The sequence below is a fragment of the Planococcus citri genome, chromosome 4 (genome assembly GCF_950023065.1).
Source record: "Planococcus citri chromosome 4, ihPlaCitr1.1, whole genome shotgun sequence".
Classification (NCBI taxonomy): domain Eukaryota; kingdom Metazoa; phylum Arthropoda; class Insecta; order Hemiptera; family Pseudococcidae; genus Planococcus; species Planococcus citri.
The window spans coordinates 34,023,357-34,048,684 of record NC_088680.1 but is presented as its reverse complement, the minus strand read 5'-3'; the positions used below and the strand labels follow the sequence as shown (position 1 = coordinate 34,048,684).

General features: G+C 33.6%; 2 protein-coding genes and 1 long non-coding RNA gene across 3 annotated transcripts in view; 2 read left to right on the top strand and 1 right to left on the bottom strand.

Moving 5' to 3' along the window:
• LOC135843753 (probable serine/threonine-protein kinase DDB_G0282963) overlaps positions 1 to 13,220 on the bottom strand; it is a 30,003-nt gene extending 16,783 nt beyond the window's left edge. The window contains exons 1-2 of the mRNA XM_065361754.1: positions 9,574 to 13,220; positions 2,947 to 3,065 (exon numbers count right to left, since the gene is read on the bottom strand). Coding sequence (XP_065217826.1) covers positions 2,947 to 3,065; positions 9,574 to 12,769 — 3,315 coding nt within the window. The 5' untranslated portion in view covers positions 12,770 to 13,220. The remainder of the gene's footprint in view (positions 1 to 2,946; positions 3,066 to 9,573) is intronic.
• LOC135843764 (uncharacterized) lies at positions 6,436 to 7,354 on the top strand. The gene is made up of 3 exons (XR_010558380.1): positions 6,436 to 6,584; positions 6,985 to 7,080; positions 7,170 to 7,354. It is a non-coding gene; the product is annotated as an uncharacterized LOC135843764 (long non-coding RNA).
• Positions 13,221 to 21,974: 8,754 nt separating the features above from the next.
• Positions 21,975 to 25,328, top strand: part of LOC135845766 (RNA polymerase II elongation factor Ell-like) — a 41,509-nt gene continuing 38,155 nt past the window's right edge. Inside the window, exon 1 of the mRNA XM_065364589.1 lies at positions 21,975 to 22,282. Within this exon, the coding sequence (XP_065220661.1) occupies positions 22,154 to 22,282 (129 nt within the window). The 5' untranslated portion in view covers positions 21,975 to 22,153. The remainder of the gene's footprint in view (positions 22,283 to 25,328) is intronic.

Sequence of the window (25,328 nt, the reverse complement as noted above, 5' to 3'; positions counted from 1 at the left end):
TTAAAATCGAGATGTCCAATTATTTAAATCTTACTTCGCAGAGGAGTCCTTACCTCCATTTTTTCTCTCGATTTATCAAATTCAAACTTAACCAAATCAATGAAAATATTTAAAAATTTGGTTTTTCAGAAGAACGAAAAAAACTATTCAAATTACACTAAATAGTAAATAAAAGTTCTGCCATATTAGTTGAGTAATTTTTGCACTAGTTTTTTCACAAGATTTTCGATATTCATTTAATTTTGTATTTTTGCCAAGTACGTTTCAGTAATTTGCATTTTCTGATAAAAAGAATATTTTTTGTCAATATTTTATGCAATTTTTTAAAGTTTTCACAAAATTTGTGAAAGTTTCTATCAATTTTACACAATTCTCAAAAACATCTTGACTTTTTAACTCCTGACTCTGAGAGAAGTTCAACCAACAAATTTAAAGAATTTTCATGAGGAAATCTGATTTAAATATTTGAAGAAAAAAAATGAATTTTGAGGGGATCTCTCATTCTGGAAATTGAGGATGCAGATGGAGAAGAAAACAAAAAATCAAACAATTAGAAATTTGCTGTGAAAGCTCCAAAATACAACATTTCAAACCCCTTTTCAGAAACTTCGACACCTCACAAGGAAAAATGTTTACACCTCCACAAAATTCAAATGAAATAGAATAAGATAATTCCGGAGTTTTCGATTTTAATCGAATGAAAACTTGGTTGGAACATAGAAACTGATGCTTTTTCTATGCAGCATCAGAATTTTTCAGCAAAAAAAAAATTTCATTTCAGACGACTCGGACTTGTATGGAAAAAATATCAATTTGAATTTTCAATCATAGGTAAGTATATTTTGTAATTTCTTTTTGTAATTTGATTTTTTTTCAAACTTAGTCATTTTTAAATTCTTGCATTCAAATGAGAAATTTTCATCTAAATTTCTCCTCCAAATTCCAAAATGAAATTGCATGGTACCTAACGATTTTTTTTGTTGAAAAAAATCACTAAATTTTCAGAAAAGCTCTTCACTTCACCCCTCCCCACTCACCCCCTCTCAACATACATACACACACAAATAACAAAATTACATTTTTCACAGGAAACTTTTTTTTTTAAATTTAAATTGGAAGAAAATTTTGCATACAAAGTATTTTTTAATTTCAATCAAAATTACTTATAAAAAACAGTTGCCAACTTCATCAAAAATGAACTTTTTTTTTCAATGTTTTGATGATTTTTGTTGCACGTTTAAATTTTTTCATTTTTTTTTCACTGCCTTCTTGATAGATTTACTACTTTAGTACTGTTTCACTACTTACACTACTTTCACTACCTGTTCGATACCCTGAATTCCAACTGATTTTCAAAATCTTGGCACTTTTTCTCCTTGCACAAAATTTTGTTTTATTTAAAGTAGAAATTTTTCAAATTCAAAATAAAATTCTAAAATAGGCTTAAAATTTGACCACATTTGAAAACCCCGGTGTTATTTTACCCTATTTTATTCCAATTTTGTTGTGATGTAAACATTTTTCGTAATTTTTGTTGTCAGCTGTCGAAATTGTTAAAAAAAAAAAAAAAAAAAAGGGATTGAAATGTTGTGTTTTGGAGCATTAAATTTTCTCTTTGCGGGTTTTATAAAAAAAATTCAGGAAAACAATCGAAAAAATTCTCAGCTGGTGACATTTTAAAGCTAATTTCTATCAACTCGGCTTTTTGTTTCCATCTGCATCTGTAATTGGCATCTGGTCTTGGGAAATAAGCGATCTTTCGATTCATTTTTTTTAATCAAATGTTACAATCTGATTTTTCAGTGCAACTTCCCTCATGAAAAATTTTGAAATTTATCGGTTGAACTTTTCAATAATTTCGTAGAATTTCTGCTAAATGTGGACGATTTTTTCGCGTTCTGACAAAAATGTTATTTAAATTTTGTTTCGTATTTGCAATAAATAGATGATAAATTCTGCCATTTTTTCTATTTCGTCATTTTAAACAAAATTTCTTAGAAATTTCACTGCTTTTTTGCAAAATGTCAGCAGTATTTTCGACTTTTTAACAGAATTTCAGAAATCACAATTTTGAAAAAATAAGATGAAAATAAACTGATTTTACTTCCGGAATTCGTATTCATTTAGTAAGAAAGTACATGAAAATATACTCATCGACTAAAAAAGATTCTCAAAATTTAAAAGAAACCCCATAAAGATCTTATTATCGAACATTAATTACAAAATGGGCTTCTGAGAGCTTGAAATGGAAATACAAATCATGCAGCTATAGGTTCCTAGTCCTCCACTCAAACAATTCGTTAAATACCCACGTAGGAGGTAATTCTTTCATACGACAACTACGACAAGCTTTAGAAAAGAATGCCATACCTACTCACTATTCACTATTCAGCCAAAAAAACAAAACTCTTTTGTATTAATTCGTACAAAAAGATGGTATAAAATTGACCATACCATAAGACAAACCTAGAATGAGATGGATCTCATTATACTACAAAAGAACAAGAAGACACGAACAAGATGAACGACCTAGAAAACAAACCGAGAGGCGAGGGTGACTAAAACAATAAACAAATTCTTGGAAATATCATCTCAGGTACCAAGTTAGGTATAGGTAAGGTACACGAGACGCCAGACTGTGGAGGTAAAGCGTATCGAAATGCCGACTTTCTTCTTCTTCGCCATTTGGCAACAACGTACGAGAACCACGTGGCAGGCTCGAAAAATCGAAAGTAAGAATCGCTGGTGTTTTACGTCGGAACGTTGCAACTGTCAACGTAAAGATTACCGGATTTCCAATCATTTCACTAGGTGTTAAAATCATTAAAATACTGATTAACTCGTCGAGAGGCTTAATTATAACACTCGTTATTACAAGCTGCGCCGCAGATACCTACGTCGAGTACCTTATGGTATGTTATGTATGTAGTTGAGCACTTTACTTACTACGCTTATGGTAGAAACCCGATGATGATGATGATGAAGAGGAGATTTTTCACATTCGTCATCTAGTATACCGGTCCTCTCTGAGATATCCGAAGAAACGCTGCAATCGTCTCCGGTACCTGTAACCATAGGGTACCGTATTAGCAAAAGGTACACACTATCCGAACATTCGAAAAATTCCATATTAATTGTTCTAAACGTTCGTGCGAAACAAGGGACAAAATTCGAAAAAACTAATTTCTTTTACAACCGACTGTACTATTAAACTTACTCGCTTAGAAATGAAATGTAAATATGGACGTATCTACCCAGATATGTAGGTACGTGAAACGTAAAAACATTTTACTTAAAGAAAATATAAATAAGATAAAACGTAAAACCCAAACTAATAATAATATCAATGTTCTTATCGACTTGATAAATGTATGTCAGCTGGTCTTTTTTCATTATAGGTACACTAAACTGAAAGTAAACAATACGTAGGCTAAAAAGCTAAAGCGTCATAAAGCAAGTGAGGCAATGCATTTCATTACGTAGGTAGGTACTAGGTAGTAGGTACCTATGGAGAACAGTTCGTTGAAAAGTTCAAAAAATACCTAAATATTATAAACAATAACATCACACGAGTTGAAAAGTTCAATTCAAATCATGTAAACAAAAACTTTGATAACTCTTCGGTCTTTCAGTTTCATCAAAGATAAACCGAATGAATGTAACTTAGTCGTTATTTCATTTTCAGGTGAGATTTTGTTAATTAACAAATTAAAAAAAATAAAACAACAAAAGTACCTGCACCGACACGAATCAGATAGCAATCGCATAATCGTCGACAACGAAAAAACCTCACTGACCCGGAAAATCCCATTTTTCAACCCGTCAGACTTCAGGTAGGTAAATAAAGAGAGTAGGTATAGTAGGTTTATTTGCCTACAACAACCTACTGAAACAAATGTGTTCTCAAATCATGATTATATTTTTACGAACGAACGGAAACTTACTGGAATTCAATTGCGCTTAGCTTTGCATTTTGCAGAAAATAAATGTCATTACGACGATTAATAGCAGAAAAATAAACAACTTTTACTGCTCTACTTCTATTTGCATGAAATAATTTATGCAGTGGGTAAATATCGTGGTAGTTCGGTATAAAACGAGTGTAACTACATACTTACTCGCTACAATAATGTAATTAAAGTAACCACGGGTTTAAGAAAATCTTTTAGTTTTAATTTAATTGAGAGTTTACTGAAGATGAACGTAGGTATAGTTGGAAACACATATGTATAATTGCTGCGTTCATTACACAGGTTGTTCCGAAAGGAATTCAACCAAATGAGTAAAGTAAAACGAACTGAAACATTGTTCATGATACAAATCGCTCGTTATCTTGAATAATGTGTATAGCTTACCAACTGATTTTTTTTTAATGTTCAGTATCAAAAAAAGCGATATTTTATAGATTTAAAAAATTTGAGTTCAAGTTTTTTTTAAATTATTTTGTTCTACTCGTATCCTCGCTTAAACCTCGTCGTAAAAAATGAATACCTACATTTCAATTGAAAATAAGTAGTAGGTAGGTAAACTTTTAGCTCATTCGTGCCATGAAAAAGAAATTCTAGAAGGATATAGGAATAGACTGTAAGTAGTTATAAGCTAAAAATACCAAGAAATTAACCCTCGTACTTTCTGTTTCAATTTTAAGGCTTCTAATCAGGCTGAGCTAAAAACTCTGTCAGCCCTTGCATAATTACACTATACATAATATTTCTTGCTACTACTTGCACCTTTTGACAGTTTTAAACAATTACCTATTGCGTAGGGACAATAGCTCTTGCATTTTTTTCGTACTCATCCAACTAATCAATTTAGCAGTTTATCGGAAACATTGAAAAACATTGAAAATATAGTGTGTTCAGGAGATCAAAATACATACCTACTTCTTTACAATCATTTCGATCAAAGCATCCAATCCAAGTTTACTTTTTCAGCTTGAATTATTTTTTGCACTAGCCAAAATAAGGGGAAAAATGATACATACATATAAATTTTGAAATTTTGTTAAAAATGACCGCAAAAAAAGTGATTATTGAGATATTTTAACCTACTAAGCGCGAATCCAGCATAAGTTTTTTGTAAAAAAACATTTAATGGTGGAATAGTGCTATAAAATTGATAAGAAATCATAAACTGAACACTGAAAATGAAATCGAAAACTGATAGGTAGGTAGAGAAACCCAACGTAAAAATCTGAAAACTGGAAACAAAACTGAAAATTGATGATACATACGAAAAATTGAACACCGAAAATTCTAAACATTACGTCGAAATCAACAAATAAAATCAAAAAAACAAAAACAAAAACAAAAACAAGATTGGAAATTGAAATTTAAAAAAAATTGAGGAAAAAATCAAAAACTATAAGAATAAAATAACCACTGAAAATGAACTAGTTTGAAGCTCAAAAAATATCAAAAACTGAAAACAAAATCGAAAACTATGAAAATGAGATTAAAATTTGAAAAGAGTAAAAAACTAAAAAAAAAATCTAAAGCCGAAAATGAAATTTAAAAAATAAGTACTGAAAATCATACTGAAAACAGAAAACTGAAAGTATGATTCGAAAAATGAAAGTAAAACAGAGAAACCTTGAAAATAAAATCGAAAACTGAAAACAAAACCGCTAAAAATGAGATAGAAAATCGAAAAGAGAATCGAAAACTAAAAAAGAAGTTGTGAAATAATGTCAGATGAATATGGGCAGTAAAAATTCAAATCTTTGAGATAATTCAACATCATGCAAAAAAATTTCAATTTTATAAAATTTATTTTTAAAAAAAAATTAAAATCTTTTTTTCATTAATTTAATAGGTAGGTATCTGTTACATCATTCACGACGTATCTTATCAACTACGATTTCTACTGATCCATTCTGATACAATGAACCTAGAAAACGAATTTTCTTCTCAGAAAAGTAGGAAAAATTTTATTTCGCCCTTACCTACTTAATATCTCACTTTTTCGATTTTGAGTTTATGAATTCTGATTCAGACAAAACAATATTAAGTTTTGGAATCACTATAATTTTAAAATTAGCGTTCCAGTCAATTCCAGTAGGTGTTTTTAAAATTTAGTCGACGCATGTAGGTACCTATTTAAAAACTTAAAATTACGATTTTATGGGGAAAAAATCGGAAAAATTCAACAATCGCTCCTCCAAAATTCAGTTAACTTGAATGAACTTGACGTAAAATGGCAATACTTATGCTTACAAATCTTGCCAAATCTATTGGGCAAATTTTAAATGTGGCAGGAAGCATTTCTAAGTCAACAAAATTTTTCAATTTAGGTAAACTTCCAAGAAGTAAACGGAAAAGCTTACATTGTTCGGTAAATATTTTGACAGGCACTTACGTATGGTTATCCAAAACAATCGATTCGTTTACCAGAAGAGAAAACAAGCAAAGGTGGTGTAATAATAAATAAAACATTATACATGAGCAGTTGAGGTATCCAGAATCGTATAAATACCAGATGCTATGTTCGAATAAGCATCAAAGTTTGTTCGCTCTCATCAGCTTCAAGTGTTCATTCCTTCAAACTAATTTTTCAAACTTATAAATCATCTCATCATGTCGTCAGTAAGCATAATTTCTTTCACTATGCACAGAATTTTCTAACGCACCTTAGCTTATTCTGAAATCGCGGGTTTGATTCAATACTTTAAATCCGAGATCTTCGATCAATGTATTGCAATTTATCGATTAAGTGACCTACATTTTTTTGAAAAGAAAAAAAATCTAAGTCTAAATCGTAGTTTTTTTCAAAATGTAGAAGCAAATAATGTACCTACTTAGGTACTTGTAGAATATAAATTCACGGTTACACGCAATGTTGCACTTGGCATAGAAGGAATATTTAACTAAGAATTCTCAAAATGAGTATTCGATAATTCCTCTCCATCTAATCCTTCGAACACTTGGAGCTACATTGTTTTGTACTTATGTTTTTCATCTCAATTTTTTTTTTAAATTCTCACAGGAATGGTGTACCAAAGAACAATGCAGTAAGTGCAATTGCATCGTTAAAGAGAGACTCATAGACGACGGCGGCTGCGACAATAACGGAGGTGGAGGAGTAAGTGTTTGTTTAGGCGTGATTCAAATATTTATTACTTCGAGATCTCATTTTTTTGGTGCTAATTCGAATGTTACTTTTTCCCCTAGGATTGTACCGAAGTATACAGGAAACTCGGAAGCTGTCTTAACCAATGCTTGAAACAAAAATGTCGCGAGTACCAAAGAAAAAATCGCGACCGTCGAGGAAATGATTGTGATTGGTAGATAATTTGCCAAAAATAATGTTTTTGTTAAGAAAAATGTTGAATTTGAATAAAAACTCGTTACTTTGATTTCTCTTGTATTTTTTTTTCTTAATTCGCTGGGTACTGGCCCACATTATTGGAAATTGGTGACAAAAAGTGTAGGTATAATTTAGAGCTCTAACTTTTCAAATACCATAATTTTCATAAACATTGGAGAAATGCAAATAGGAAAGCAACTGGGCTTCAAAATGCTATAATAGTGAAACTCAAGAGACTCGAAATTCAAGCAGCAGGTCGTAGCTGCTGATTCAGACTTTTCAACATGGTTCCTCTACCTACTGAGTCGGTTGATCATCCCCCTCATTTCAAAAATATTCCGGTTCCCATTGGTATCTAAATTAGACCTTGAAATTTAACTGCAATTAAAATGTGATCAGAAACGTCGTTTTTTAATTTGTGTGAGAGTAACTTCCTACAAGTCTTCATGTGCCACCAAAAAAAAAAAAAAAAAAAAGTAAAGAAATAATCAAAATGATTGCTGAGGAATAATAGCAAATAGTTTAGTTCATGAATTCCAGCCTTCAGGACCAGTTTCGAAAATGGGGTTCCCCTTTTATTTTTATTTCTTTCTGCGAATTGAATTTTCACAAAGTTGAGTCCCTAGCCTGTTCAAATAATAATTTCAAATCTCAAAATATCCAAATTCTGCTCAAGTCTTCTCATGCAAAAATAATTTCTCAATTTAAAAGTCTGTCTCCAAATCAAAACTTTTGGAAATTATAAATTTTAAAAATTTTTTATCTCTGCGAATTGATATTTTTGGGCTAAGCTTACTTATCTTGATCTTAGTCACATCATAAAACAGAAGTATTCAAAATAATATTGAGAAACTGACTTCAAGATTTTTGTAATCTCAATTTTTTTTCATTTTTAATAGATAATTCTTTTATTTTCAACTTATTGGTGTATTTGTATTCATTTGCTATAATTTCGTGTTACTGTAATTTTTTAAAACCAAATTCAGAAAAATATTTCTTCAATATTGATCAGATGATTTTTTCTAAAAATGTAGATGGATACTTAGACGTTATAAATAGTACAATAGCCAACACAGAGCATCCTACTGGTGAATAAAAGTGTACCTTCTACAACGTGAATTGATATAGGTAGGTAAGGTACTAAAATTGAATAGTGAATAGCTTACTGACAAACAATTTTCTTCGTATAAGATTCTGGAACCGTATTAGGCGCGAATTCATCCGAGGTTCTCGACCTCTTTCGCCTATTCAAAAATATCACACAATACGCGTTATGTCGCCGACCTCCAAAAAACAATCATTATGTAATTTAGGTTCCCAAGAACAGCCGAACGGTTTATTTAAAAAAAAAACACAACATAATCTTGTTATAATCGTCGATTAAAAGACGTAATTGTTGCCGCCAACGCTTTTTGTGTGGTAAGTTGCAGTTGTTATTATTAGTAAGTATAGGTATACTTTCAATGGACCTTTTAAGGATTACTAACCCAATTTTCAATTTTAAAGTAATGAATATTGTAAACTGACCTAAATTCATCAAGCAAATAAGCAGGAAGAATGGAGAAGCTTTTACCCATTAAAAAAAATGTTGTCAAACCTTTACATAAATACCACGAGAATTTGATTTAAAAAAAACTACGATCAACAACAATTTGCTCACCTATCTCAATTTCAAATTGAAAATAAGTAAGTAATCACCAACTACCTACCTATATAGAAGCTCGAAGTCGATTGTGGTACAGACGAGTAGGTACCTACAGGTACTAAATAATGAACTGTTCGTGTTGCTGTGAATTATAGAACCTGAACATCTTAGAAAGAATTCTTACATGGGCTACTTTCACACATTTAAATGTTTTCATTATTTACGTTATCAAATCGAGTAAGTACATAGGTACAGCAGCAGCACGCAAGAGCTTTATTTACCTAGGTAATAAGATTAGGTACCTATTGTATTTTAATCGAAGTGTTTAAAATTTTTCGTCAATATTGTATGCGGCAATAAGAGGACAATTTTATGGTGCAAATGTAAGTTAGTACAAAGCACATACAGTGTTCGGTACCGGATTTAGAAATTTAATGCTGCGGGCAAAACGTGCTGCATGCTTTTAAACATACGACGTGGTTGAGCAGAATATTAATATCTCCATTTTAATGGCAGTACATATTCCTATAACTGTCTATCGAGTTGAATATTTTTACCTGACGTAAGACGATGTTGAAAAATGGAATTTTATGTTAAGTAAATACTCAATTGAATTAACTCACCCATAGAAGCCAATATAGAAGGCGAAAGTTGATGAGGAGATGGTCTTCTTCTACCATATTCTCGTCGAGGAGGAGCACAAATGGTCATTGATCCGGAATTACGAGAGTTATACCCGGGCGGTCGATATCTCGCCGATTTCACGTTAAATTGATGAACACTGTTGACTTTATAAATGCTCGGACTGACGGGCGATGTTGACGACAGTCTTGGCAAAGAATTGGTGGTTGAGGCCATCGACGTGCATGTTTGCAAAGTTCGTGGGAGAGTGGTAGATTTGCCGAGTTCTAGGGCCTTATCACGCTCGCTCTCGTCTTCGTCATCGCTATCATTCTCGCCGTCGGCAGATTCGCCGGAATTTGAGGCAGCATCTGGTACGCTACTTCGACGTTTACGAGGATGTCTCATACTCCATATTTTATCTTCGGCGCTGCCTCCGATGCTTCCGCAAGATCTCACCCTATCTAAATGTTCTCTGCTATTATTGCCCGATTTGAACAACAAATCGCCGGCAGATCGACGTTTAGCTGCGGCTACGACCAAAGCGGATGATGAGTTTTCGCCAGTCGATGGCAGTCTGGTTCTAGAATCGGAGCCGGTCATTAACGCCGATTCGAAACTGCCACGCCAACTGAATCGTTCATTATCACTGGTTTCTTGACGAGATTCCTCCAACAGAGGATCGTAAGATTTTGAACGTGGTAATGGGCTACACTCTTCGACCGAATCTTCTTCCTCCGTTGTCGTCGAAATAGTTGGCAGTTTTGGTTGCATTCTGCGATGGTATCGACCTTTAGGTGTGGTAGCGCCTTCGGATACTTCGTGCATCAAGGCTACTAACCTGGTGCCTATATGTTGCATTACTTTATTAATCAGAGGAGGCGAATTTCTCGATTGAGTTGAAGACGAATCTTGAGACGGCTCGATTCTTTGAAATGACGACATTAAACAATGGTACATAAGATCCGAATCTTTTTGGAAACCAGTAGAATTATTCACGTTGTTAATATTTGCAACATTCAGGTTTCCTTGGAATGGATTTTTTTTAGTTCCTACCTCCAAATCGGAACTCGTGTAATCGGAGGAATCGTAAGAATCACTCCAAGTATCCTCGCTGCTCAAATATTCGACAATTTCTTTGACCTGATCATCTCGTAAGCCCGGTACAGTTTTCATCAAGCGTGTTAATTCGGATTCGAAATAAATTAATTGTGGAGGTTTATTACGATTTTTAACCACTGGGCTGGCAGTTTTGCGTTGATTAGCGATCATGTTTTTGAAAAATGTTCTCATTTTCGACATCATGAGATTTGTTTCTTCGTCGGAACTCCAATTATTAAAGGAGTCTTTTCGAGATAACCCTTCGGTGGGCGGATTGGGAGCGTTTAAGAAATTTTTTATTTCGTTTTGAAGGCTATTCTTAAGTGATACTTTTTCAGTAACGTTTTCTTTGGCAATATTGAGATCAGTAAATGGCGTCACGTGGTCTGGTTTCGACTTCGAGTCGATTTTCGCTTCAGAGGTTTCCACCGTCAATTCTACGTGTTGCTCGCAAGTTTCTAGATGTTCTACGGACGACATCAACATCGACCTTTTCTTCTTTTTGGTACGTTTTACAGTGTCGAATTGGCCGTCATTTTTATCAAATGAATTATTTTCGTCGACGTCATCGTCCGAATCTTCAGATTGCGATTTGGACTCTTGTAATTCGGTTTCATTGTTTAAATTATCGGACGAAGCGTGTTGCCTAGAGCCTCTAGCTCGAACTAATTTTTTACGCCTTTGCTCGGGGCTGTGTTTACCTTCGCTATCGCTACCAACACTGCCGTCCGAATCGCGTTTATTAAATCCCATGAAACCAGATAGAAAATATTTTTCTAGCCTAGACGAGGCTAATTCGGCCGGATCTTTTTCGTCTTGCGTATCTTGTTTGTCTGGAGCCTCGCTGAATATGGAACTCGTCTCAGATACGCTATCCAAGTCTTTCGATTGGCTCGCGTTTTCGCCGGCGAACTCGAAAAAATATTTTTCCAGCTCCGTTGCGGTTTTTTCAGTCTCTGTGTCGTCGCTTTCCTCGCAACTTTCTTCTATAATAGTGTGTAACGTGAAGTCGATCTCGGTTCTGGTATAACGAGGTTCTTCTTTGGTCGCATACGGAATGTCCTCCTCGTATTCCTCTTCCTCCTCATCTTCTTCTTCTTCTTCTTCTTCTTCGGAGGATTCGGCGAATTCATCGCGATCTAGTTCTTCGACCCACGAGTCATCGTCGGCTAAACCTTCCTCTAAACAGATCACAGCCGATAATGTATCGTTACCAGTGATCACATGTACCTCGCCGGGTTTGTTTGAGTCGTCGAACGAATTATCACAAGGTTTGGAATCTTCTATGGTTATTAAACTCGTATACCAGTTTTCTTTTCCAGGTGGAGACTGTTGCTCCGGAATGTGAATGTATTCCATTGATTCGGTGCCGGAAAATTCGTCCGATTTACCACCCTCCGGAGACGTTGGCGAATCTTTTTTGAAGCTCGAATTAGCGGTAGGTTTAAATTGAGCTTCGATACTGTCGTAAGGTGTATTAATACTGACGAATTTATCAGACTGATCGCCGAATAATTTATCGTTTTCGTCCGGATTACCGCTGTCGCTATTTTCGTCACCCTCTTGCGTCCTGTCGTCCTCGTTCAAGTCACCGGTATCGTTACTATTTTGTTGGTCATTGTCATCTGGATCGTTGTTTTGATTATTACTACCGTTATCGTTATTATTGCTACTGTTGTTATCGTCGGCATTATCGTTGTTATTGTTTATATCGCTATCGTCAGCGGCGTTGTTACTACGATCGTCATTACCTTGCTGGTTGCTGGTGCTATGGTCATCGTTGGTGTTATTGTCCGGCGGTGGATTGTTGTCCGCCTCAAGAGGAGTTTCGTTTTCGCCATCTTGGTTAGCGATGACTAGCGAAGAAAGAATAGTTTGGCGAGAATATGACTCAGGCTGAGAACTGAGAATGGACGATAATTTGATCGAATCTTCGGAGACAAGCTGGCCTAGTAAATGTTTACCTATAGCGGGTCCGTTGATGCGATATATTTGCGTAGCTGAAGTTTGTTCGACGACTGCAACTCGAGTTGATACAGAAACAGAGCCACCGGATACGTTATTCTGAATGGAAGGCGATTGCCATAATTCGCGCATAGTTACACATCAACGAACGAATATTTCATCGCGCATATTACGATTCACAAACACATAAGTAAGTATAGGAAGGTAGGTACGCAAAAACACACGTCAGAACCAAGTAATCGACTATCTCGCGTTCACCAGGTACAAAACGAAAGATACTAGAAAGAGGTGCACGTACAAGTGAAAAAAAAAAGAATAAAAAAACACAGAAACACGATACCTGATCACGATCGAAGTGCAGCGAGTTCACTACGATTGCCGCAAACGCACAAGCTCACAATTGCGGTTCGACTTCGAAACGAATCATGAAACGAGGAGGAGATGGTGGAACGTTTGCGTTATTTCGTTGGAAGGACAAGTAGTTTCTAGCAACGTCAACGACTGGTTCTCCCACCTGTTCGGTAACACTATTGTCTGTGTACTGTGTATCATGACTGCTGCCATTCACATCACAACTGTCCTGTCGCGGTCGCGCCACCACCACCACACTACATAGTTATTTCAGGTATTCAGTACATAACTGAATTGAAATGAAATTTCCAACATAGGTAGGGCTCTATATAAACCAGGTATGCGCATCCACCATTTTGTTCCCTGGGCTGCGATTATGAAAATTCGTTAAAGTTAACGAATTCGTTAACTCGCATATTTTTTCTGTGACCTTTCGTTAACTTTTCGTTAAGCCATGTTAAGTTTACGTGAGAAAATATCTCTCGTTAAGTTAACGAATAGTTAACGAATTCGTTAACTGTAACGAAAGTTCATAATCGCAGCCCTGAAGTGATAACGAACTAGTAGACTAGTAGTATGCATACAATTTCTCATGTAAAAAAATGCAATTCTTTAAATTGTTCGTGAGTTTGGGTGAAGCGTTATGCAGTCTTAAATTAAAGACAATGAAATTCCCTATCGATTAATGTTAAATTTTGATCATTTCGCGTAAAAATAACGATTTTATGAATACCTACTTCTATTTTACTGATTTTTGCAGTCTACGTACGTCATCTTTAAACTAGAAATACTCGAAATTTTCAGGGGACACATAGGTATTTTAATACAGTAAAATGTTCGGAATTTCGTATTCTTTAAAATGAGTTATTACCGAAAGCTCTACATGCAACCGTTCAAAAGTTTTCCAAGTAGAAAGTTGTGAAAATCAGCTGCGGGCAGTAAGTATTCAACTTTGAACTTATTTTACTCAAAATTTTCAATGAACACATATGTAGGTATTTTAATACAGCAAAATGTTCGTAATTTTATCGTCTTTAAAATGAGCTTATAACGAAAGTTCTACCTCTCATCGTTTAAAAGATCTTGAAGATCAAAGTTGCGGAAAATAAAATAATAATACTGATCAAAACTAACAAGCGAACCTCTTGAGGTGTCCGCCTCCGATTTGAATGGGACCGCGATTTTTGGAAAGAGCATGTTCTAAAACCCCCAAATCCAAATATTCAGCTGCCCAAGTTCATTTTTCGATTTTTGGCGAATTTTTGAAAATCCAAAATTGACTATTTTGGTGATTCAGGCTTTTTTTAAAAAAATACGTACTTGATCAGTAAAAATGTTCAAAATAAGTCCTAAAACTGATATTAACCCCTCAAATCCAAATTTCGCCATTTCCAGCCATTCTGGAGCCTCCAGCGCTAGTTTTCAATTTCTCCAGAATTTTGAATTTGCTCCAGAAGGCGTGAATATGAAGTTGGTAAGCTAAAAATCGAGTTGTGTGTTATAATCGATCTGTTTAACGAGTTTATACACATTTGAGTCGATTTTGGGAGGGACACCTAAAGAGTGGTTTTTTGACCAGCTTTTTTCATAATAAGAAATCCAAAAAATCAAAATTTTACCGTTTGCGAGGAAATTTTTGAAATTTGCGTGAATCGCAGTATTTTGTCATTAATTAACCACACGAGAGCGAATTTAGCCATTTCCAACCATTCTGGAGCCTCCAGTACGATTTTTAAATTTCTCCAGAATTTTCTATTTGCTCCAGAAGGCGTGAATATGAAGTTGGGCAGGTAAAAGTCGAGTTGTGTGTTATACTCGACCTGTTTAACGAATTTATCCACATTTGAGCCGATTCTGGAGCGGACACCTCAAGAGTGGTTTTTTGACCAGCTTTTTTCATAATAAGAAATCCAAAAAAATCAAAATTTTACCGTTTGCGAGGAAATTTTTGAAATTTGTGCGAATCGCTGTATTTCGAACACAACAAACCCCCTGAGGTCGAGTTCCTCCATTTGCAGCCATTCTGGAGCCTTCAGTGCGATTTTTAAATTTCTCCAGAATTTTCAATTTTCTCCAGAAGGCGTGAATATGAAGTTGGGCAGCTAAAAATCGAGTTGTGTGTTATACTCGACTTGTTTGACGAATTTATCCACATTTGAGCCGATTCTGGAGCGGACACCTCAAGAGTGGTTTTTTGACCAGTTTTTTTTTCGAAATAAAAATATCCAAAAACCAAAAATTCCTCGTTTGTGAGGAAATTTTTGAAATTTGCGCGATCGATGTATTTCGTCATTAATTAACCACACGAGAGCGAATTTCGCCATTTCCAGCCTTTCTTGGGCCTCCCTTTAATTTTTGGATATTTTTATTATAAAAAAGCTGGTCAAAAAACCACTCTTGAGGTGTCCGCTCCAGAATCGGCTCAAATGTGGATAAACTCGTTAAACAGATCGATTATAACACACAACTCGATTTTTAGCTTACCAACTTCATATTCACGCCTTCTGGAGCAAATTTAAAATTCTGGAGAAATTGAAAAATAGCGCTGGAGGCTCCAGAATGGCTGGAAATGGCGAAATTTGGATTTGGGGGTTAATATCAGTTTTAGGACTTATTTTGAACATTTTTAATGATCAAGTACGTATTTTTTAAAAAAAAGCCTAAATCACCAATGAAATAGTCAATTTTGGTTTTTCAAAAATTCGCCAAAAATCGAAAAATGAACTTGGGCAGCTGAATATTTGGATTTGGGGGTTTTAGAACATGCTCTTTCCAAAAATCGCGGTCCCGTTCAAATCGGAGGCGGACACCTCAAGAGGTTCCCTTATTGTAGTTTCGATCAGTATTTATTTTACTTTCCGCAACTTTGATCTTCAAGATCTTTTGAACGATGAGAGGTAGAACTTTCGTTATAAGCTCATTTTAAAGACGATAAAATTACGAACATTTTGCTGTTAAAATACCTATGTGTTCATTGAAAATTTTGAGTAAAATAAGTTCAAAGTTGAATACTTACTGCCCGCAGCTGATTTTCGCAACTTTCAACTTCGAAAACTTTTGAACGGTTGCATGTAGAGCTTTCGGTAATAACTCATTTTAAAGAATACGAAATTCCGAACATTTTACTGCATTAAAATACCTACTTATGTGTCCTCTGAAAATTTCGAGTATTTCTAGTTTAAAGATGACGTACGTAGACTGCAAAAATCAGTAAAATAGAAGTATTCATAAAATCGTTATTTTTACGCGAAATGATCAAAATTTAACATTAATCGATAGGGAATTTCATTGTCTTTAATTTAAGACTGCATAACACTTCACCCAAACTCGCAAACAATTTAAAAAATTGCATTTTTACATGAGAAATTGTATGCATACTACTAGTTCGTTATCACTTCAGGGAACAAAATGGTGGATGCGTACACCCATATCATATAGAGCCTTAACATAGGTTCAGTTCTACACCTCTTTATGACGTTTCTCTACCTGAATGTACCGCTACTGCTAAGGTGATGAGCGCCAGCAAATTGTACATACATGTTCAAGAAATTTTAAATGTCGGTTCGGCGGTTTTGCTTTCAAATAATCCATGTGCGGATTGGTTGTTAGGGCTAACTGAGTACCATGGAAATTTATCCTTCTAAGACTAAAATTCGAAGAAACTGAAAAAGAACTCTGATTAGAGATCATTAACGTCAGTTTCAGTTTATATCATTCACATGATAGGTATACCAGGAGCAAAAATGTAGCAAAAGATCATTAGAATAAAACGAAAGTTAAGCTTTAATACTGTTGTAGAAGACGAAAATTGTTATTTTTTCAAAATTCTCCAAAAACATTCCTGTAGGTGGCTAGTACCTACCTATTCCATAAAAATGATTGTACTATGGATTACAACAGAGCAAAGTTAAAAGGACTTGTGATACAAAGTGCAGCATGAAAATTGAAAATTGTTTTCATTTGTAGTTCAGTGGTTTATTTACATCAAATTTCACTTCACTTCATAGAACACCAACGGGCAAATGTTTCGTGATATCTTCCTCTTTCGAAATCCGTCACTTAGGTATTGCAGTTATCGTAATGCAGATGTGGTGTAATAATATTCCCTATTTTACTCAAGCAGCTACTTTATTCTGCTATGGTATTGTTTTGAAAAAAAGAATTAAAAAAATTAATATCATGCGTTGATTAAATCAAGAACTTTGGATTCACTTCAATGAAACATAAATGAAAAGCGAATAAACGAATAATGTTAGTAAATGCATTGTGAATTCTTTTTTTTTTCAATAAAACACACCTAGGCTCTATCATGATCATATAATTTTATCTACGGTTAAAATTGCAAAATAATCGTACCTACTCGTACCCATTATGTCATGTTTAAACAATGCCCACATGATTAACCTTCAGTTTGCATTATGGATACGGATACGGATGGAATGTTATAAAATTACACTGAATTTGATCAAGTTTCGGATTTCAATTCGAAGTACTTATATATGTAAGAAGTTAAAAGCAATTTGAATCAGCTTTAAAATATTCTAATAAAAGAATTCAAAAAATCATTTTAAAAAATGAATTTTTTGCTCACATCTAAATAAAATGTGCTAACGTTGTTTTATGTTTTGTGCAGTTTCTTTCTTCTTCTTTTTTTTTTTTTTTTTTTTTTTCTAATATGGGTTTACAAATTTTGAAATGTCAAATTGTTTTTGAAACGAATTGTACTCACTTTTACACAAATAGAAAAACCTTCTGTTTGAAGTAATAATCATCAAAAAAGTCTTCAACCGATTATGAATAATTTACGAAATTTATTACTCATTTAACTATAGATGATGTGACTGCTTCAATTCGTGCTAAATAACATCATTTTCACATCATAAATGTGTGTTTTTAGTTTTTGTACTGAAATGTTTAGTTCCAATTTTTTCATTTCCAATCTAATCGATGATACCTTACAGCTTTAAATTATTAGTCTTTTAGATTGTTTTAGTAGGTATAGACATGTAATGTAAGAGATACTTTCCACATAAATTTGTTTTCTGTTGCTTTTAAGGTAAGTAGCTAATAGAAAATGATATTGTGTTTTTATTTTTACTTTCAAACAGAATTTTATTTTTCTCAAATTTAATGTTGCACAGAGAAATAATTATAGCATCTTGTACAACGAATTTTGAGGTGAACCGATGAAATGGAGAAGTATTTAAAATTAAGATTTTGTAATAATGTATGTGTGATGTTTGTATACCTTTATTATAACCTTCAGCAATTAGCAAAATACTTTTACCATTCTATGAAAAAAACTACCTACCTACCTACCTACCGACCAATATTTTTCCGTGAGGGATAATTGAATTTAATTCCTAAACGTTCGCAGTATCAAGATTTACACTGCTAAAGTTTTTTTTCATAATCTTTTTTAGCTACTATATTTTTTTGTAATCAATTTCCATTTTTAAAAAAATGATTGTTCTCATTTGTTTCCCTTTTTTTCAACTTTTTTAAAAAAATTCATTTTAGAATCATTATGATACATCTTCTTTTACAACGAATAAAATTGAACTTGACTCCTTTTTTAAAATTTCTATTCTGTAGGAAGTAGACGTACATTTACTTAGAGTTGAATTATGAAAATCCGACCCAATGTTCTTCTTCATGTCAGGATTTGTATTACTGGCCAGAAGAAGTAAATCGTATAAAACCGCCGATTTATAATAAGTACCTAGGAATTTAATTAACAAAGGTTTTAAACAAACCATAGGTAGTATAGAATTGCGAGTGAAAGGCTAGTATCAATTTGTATCACACTGCATATCTGATCAATATTGCAGCCCATCGAAAATAAAGCCAGTCAAAAAATGTACAATGCACTTTTTTCGAACAATTTCTTGCTCAACGTATTTATTTTTTTAATTTGGCCAATTTTTGAAAAGATGCATTTTTTTGAACTTTGATGTGCATGTGGTTGCCTACAATGAACAAATAAGGAGTCTGAAACCGGATACGTAAAATGTTTTGCAAAAATGTTTGGATAACAGGTAGATGGGAGGGACGATTCGATTACAAAAGTAGTCTTTGTCAATAATAAAAATAAAAAGCATGCGAGGCAAAAAACCACTACAAATGGATCTGATGAATTGATAGACCGCGTTCAAAGTGATTTTTCTATCAACTTAAGTAATAGTTCCTATTATTTTCAGAAATTTTTTTTGGAAAGCTGCATAATGATGCGTCCATATCATGTACCTACCTAGTGAAGAATAGCACTTTCACGATTTTTTAAAAAACTGACGAGGGCTATTTTTGTAATCAAGTTGTCAAGTATGTTCATGAATTTTCGAACAAAGAAGATACTTAATCGTTAATTTGCTATTATGATGCAAATTAAAAAGTTCGAAAATTGGCAAACAAAAAAAATACACATGTACGTACGTACTTAAATCCCATAATTCCCTACTTTCTTCACATGTCTTATTAGTAGTGTTGGAAAATTCTAAACTGTAAACAGTTAATATTCGGCCAAATAGGTTGGCAAAAAAGAAATAATTTACAAACAAATAAGAGTAGGTAGAAACACCAAACAATAAACAAGTACCTATAGGTCTGCTAAGTGTTAAAATCAAGTTAGGTACTTACACTTTTGCTTCGTGTATAAGCACATATATTGGAACAAAAGTGAAAAGAGAAGTTACTTTTAATTACCTACGGTACTCGGAGTATCTGGAACGAATATTGTGACTGTGAGTGTTAATGCAACATGGAAGTCATTGCGAGTCTGGACTGGGGCTGTTGTTATTAAATTTGAACAATGTCTGTAAATTCCGGTCGTTGTATCTTCGTTATTGGTTACCTATACGTGCAAAATGGCACCTGTAATCAGTAGAGGTCTATACAGGTACATATTAAATATAAAATGAAGATATGCCTAAGTGGATGACAACAAAGTATACGCGAGTCAAATTACGCCATTTAATCTTAAATGGACTGAAGGAAGTACGCTGGTATTCGCTCATTAGTGTTAATTAATTTCCGAAAAGTAGGTCCGCACGAGTATGTCTGTGTAACTGAGTTGCTGAGTGTGCGATACAATGGTCGTTACACTGGCGTGATCAATGGATACAATATGGAGATGGAGTGTAATGGAAGAGGAGAGTTAAACGATTCTTTTTTTTTCTTCCCTTAAAAGTTAAACGCGATGACGGCGACAAATCGAGGTCAACTCGTGATCTACATATTAGCGCTAATAATATATAAAAATTTCAAACATACTTTTCATTTTTATCCATACCTTATTGAATCGAAAGATGCGCGGTAAACATAATTTTCACTTATCGCAAGTGTAAGCATGTACTCGTACAGTGTTATGCTCATCTGCCGAACATTTTTTATTCGTATTATTAACACCTTTGATACTTTTACTCTCTAACTGGTTTTCTTCGTGTTATATGCATTGAACCGCATGTATGCATCCTAATCGTCAGTTTAATTAATTACCTGTTTGCTTATTCAGTTATAAAAAAAAAAAAATCTTTATGGTATTTGAAATATGAAACTGGTTTCTATGGAAAATGTTTGATTATGAATTTTCAAGCGAAGTTGCGCTAGTACAGTACCAAATTGATGAGTTTTATTGTGTTCGCCAATATTGCTCAAATTGGTCACCTTAAAATGAAAAAAAAATTATCTTCTATGGTTATGCGATTGAGACACCGAGTTTTTGTATATTATTTTTTCAACGATAGGAGAAGTGCCGAGATATCTTATTGCGTAAGATTAGGAATAAAAATCATCGAAATTTTCTCGCCGATTAATTGAAATGACGACGACGACGGTGATTTTTCAAATGGTAGGTATAGGTAATAGGTGAATTAGTATTCATCGTGGACGATGAGGACATGTGTAAAAATTTAAATCCAATTGCAACTTTCTTCGCGTATGATTAAATCTATTAGGCTATAAGATAGGCGAGAGGTAATTTTATTTCGCTATAATAGAAATATCTTTCTCGAGTGTGTAGTTTCATTTAATAAATGAATCGAACTCGATAACTGACAAACTCGATATAAATATGCGTACCTACTGTAATAGAGAGTTAAATATGTATTTGCAAAATCAAATAACAATCATTGATTTACTCGACAATTAAATGAAGTAAATTCGTCAGTTGCTAAAGAACTAAAACGTTTATTATTGCATAATAATTGTTCCAAGGTGAGAAAAAAAAACATGCATTCAAAAATCTTTTCACTGAATTAAGTAACTATGGTAACGTAAACTAGATTAAAAATGATTTCAAATCCTTAATGTATCGGAATGATATATAAATTATTGAGCGTTGATTATTAATAATTCATTATGCATTTTTATTTCGACTTTGAACGATCCAGTATACAATCATCATCAGCAAATCAGCTGTACCTACGTACCTACCTAGCCAGGACATGACAGTTGTTGATGCTACCAATACGTAATTACCTTCCTGTTCTTAATGACTAGAAACTTTGGAAAAGAAAATGACTGCTTTTTAAGTACAGTATTGTTCGTGTAATACCTACGAATTATTATAAAACTTTTAATATTGCAATTGAAAATTGTAATTGAAGATTCGACTTCGAGTTGCTTTTGAATTTTTCAACTTGCATGATTATGTCTGTGTCCGATCCGATATGAAATCAATGTTACCTTCAACATAAAACATCTGTTGATCGGGGAAAGAAACGTAGCTACAGAATTGTAAGTAGGTAAGAGTTTAATTTTTAAAATTATCAAATTCGGTTGAAATTTGTTTTAATAACTGTAAAAATATTCTATTAATTCTATTCTATTGATAAAATCCCTCTAATAAAAACGCAAATTAAGCAAAAAACGATTTTTATGCGACGTAATCCGGCCTACCTACTTGACGATTTCGATGCGGATGAAATTTCACGCTTCTACGATGAGCAACACTGACTGGCGAAAAATTTCATTGAATAACAATACGCTGTTTTGTTAGTATCTGAGGTCAACTGTGGCGGTATCAGTTGTGTTTGCGGGGACTGGAATTTGCGTTGTGAAAATTTTTTGTATTTTAAAAGATAATTTTTAAATTATTCTGCATGTAATGTTTAATGGTTTTTATCAATAATTTGCTCGTTCGTTTAGTTAATTTTAAGTATCTCGAAGATGGCTTTATTATCTTCCGGAGAATATGATTTAATCGAAAAGAATTGTGTACGTGATAAAAAATCCATGATATTTGTCAAACTTACTGATTCAGCTCAGCGAGCATTGAATGATTTTTTCAAAAACCAAGTAAGCACGTTAATTTTGATTTTTGGTTTTCTATGCATCTCATAATGTATCTTACAATTTTTGCAAAAGTTGGTAAAAAAATATGTTATGTGTCAACCAACTTCGTCGTACCTACAAATCGATGTTCAGATTCGAATCGTTGCAAGCTTCTTGAGAAATCGCTGCAAGTATCTAGTTTTGACGAATAAATTCATCAACGTGAAAGTTTCGATTGCATTATTGTTAAAATGTTTTGGTTGTGACAAATACCAGTCGTTACAGTCTGTCCTTCACTTTTGCTTTTCGTAGTAAATCTGTCATGAATATTTTTTCATCGTTGTAAATAATTTCGAATTAAAAATCTCAATTTATAGGAATGAACTTGGCGAATCTTTTACGTTGTTAGGTATATTGTGTATCATAAACTGTGTGCATTGTTTTGACTCGATTTCTCGAGAATATTGCGCATATTTACTGTTTTGAGTTTTGATGGCGTAGTGTACTCGAATGTTTTTGTATTTGTAACCGACAGGGAAGAGAGATTGTAAGGCAAATGCTTGTTATTTGCATGGTTTTAGTTCGATCAGATGATGAAAATTGAAAACTTGCTGAAACATGATATTTTGTAATATCAATATCAACCAGATTGTCGATAAAGAAGGAGAAAAAATGGTTACGTGATGGAGATGTTTAAAAAAAAACAACGCGAGAAAAAGCGAGAGCACACAATCGTATCGTATTCATATCGGATAAGGATGGAAAAGTATGTACCTCCGTCGCTGGAGTTGGCAATGTAAATCGAATGTCTGAAAACCTTCGTTTTCTATACTATTACTTTCTTTTCGGTTTCATTTTTTACACCACGTCTCGCAAACGGATGGTACGAGTATTAAATTTGTAATTTTGCATCATTCGCTGAACAAAACATGATGAATCGAAGGGGAAAAAAAATGATCTTTCGTGATTTTCGTAACGTATTGGACGTCTGTTGAGCGGCGAGACTTGACCCACTAACATAAATAATACAAGGAAATGATACACGTAATCATAAACTAGTGTGAAGAGATAACTCCAAGCTTAACGATCAAGAGTGCAGTTTAATTGTACACCGAGTCGGAGGGATAGGGATTTTTTGTGTGTGCATATTGTTTAACGTCGACTTACTCGTAAATTAACGTTAGAGTGAAAAATTTATGTAGGTTGTCGTTGGTATGCCAAGTGATGGAATGCCATTCGAATAATTCAGGTTAAATCTAGAAATTGTGCTGTTCTGCTTGTCACTATACTATTTTTTTTTCATACTAGTCCATCGATTAGTACTAGTACAAACCTTGCGTTCGGTAGATTATTTTTTTTTGTACAATTCACAGGGCTAAAAGTATAGGTATTTTTTTCCCCCTGCTCTCACTTTCGAGTGACCTTATTTTTTGGGTTTTTCTAAACGTATATGTGTATAGGTAGGTAGGTACCTACTGTATCTTCTTAATGACTATTTATTATTCTTTTTCGTATTGTTCAGAGGTACACCGCTTTAAAGTAACCTTGAATAATTATCTTTCATTAATACGTTCAATGAGAAAAATCATATTTATATCGAAATAAAATACGAGCATAGTACGAACGTAACCGAATGCGGATTTATGGAGGTACTTACGCGTTCGCCTAATCATTACTATTGTTAAATGTGAAAAATTTTAATTGATTGGCCGAAAATAATCAGCGAGCTAATTTCAATACGTAGAAGGTTACCTATAGCTATTATTGCGGTGTTGATTCACCGTGTACCATAAATATCGACTATTGTAGAGTTTTTTATCAATAGATGCAGGAAAATTATTTATCGCCTGGTTAACGCTACTCGGAAAATCGTAAACACGTGACGCAATGTGAGGGTAAAAGGTGAATTTCCCTCAGTTTTTTTCAGTATTCGTACCAAGAAGGGGAGAGAAACGATTTTAAAAATATAAAATTCTCGTACATGGGATCCCAATTACATATTTGTTCAGCAGGAAAATGTATCATCAATCATCATTGTATTGCTAATCCTCGAATTCGTAAAAATAGTCACATTTTGACAATTCGAGTCGATTTTGAAAATTCACATATGGGAAAAATTGTTTTGAAAAAAATTAAAAATAGCGAATACCACGCAACTGATCGAGAAAATTTTGCCAATTTCGTCACCACATACTCTTATTGAAAATTTTTTCTCGTCTCGAATGATAAAATAATTACAATCGTAATTTTTTTTAAAAAGCCCTGGTGCACGGTATCGAAGGAATTTTTCGTAAAATTCATTACGCAGCAGTCACATTGTCATGTACTGTTAAATTGAAACAGCTATGTGAATAAAAAAATTCCATTAAGTAAATACTATACCCAGTATCTATCGGTTTACAAGCCAGAGACTTGGCAAAATGTAGAAAAAACGTGGCAAAATTTATTACCCGCCTAAACAACGAGTTTACTACCAAAGTACGAATTTTTTTACCGCCTAGTAAATTTCTTCTAGTCTGTAAGTGACATTTTCACAGTAGGTATGAAATATGCGTTGAGGTGAACTGAATATTCTTTAGAGCACGCGAACAATAAATTGAATCGACGAATTGTTTATCAACAGGTAAATGTTTAAACGAGTCGAGGGATGTAACTTGAGTTGGTATTCGTGTGTAATGGTTTTAGGTGGTGTACCTACCTGTACTGTACCTACTTATTGTACAAGGATGTTTTGCAGTTTTTCTAGTTCAACATATGCACACATTTAGGTGATAGATAGGTCAAGAAGTTGACTGTTGAATGGAGTGGTTTGTAAAAATCGTACTTCAGATGTTATAGAGTTCTAGGTGTATTACGGATTTGAAGTGTTATAAGTGATGCTTTAGATGTGTTTGAACAAAAATTGACCATTATGTTGTTGCATTTTAAGTAGACTTTAGGAAATGATGCATTATTCTGTGACCTATGCCAAATGAATTTATTGATCAATTGATGTTAAATATGGTTGAAAATATGAAAGTAAAGTACGATTATTTTATGATTCTGAAAAAGAATTGTGATTTTTTTCGAC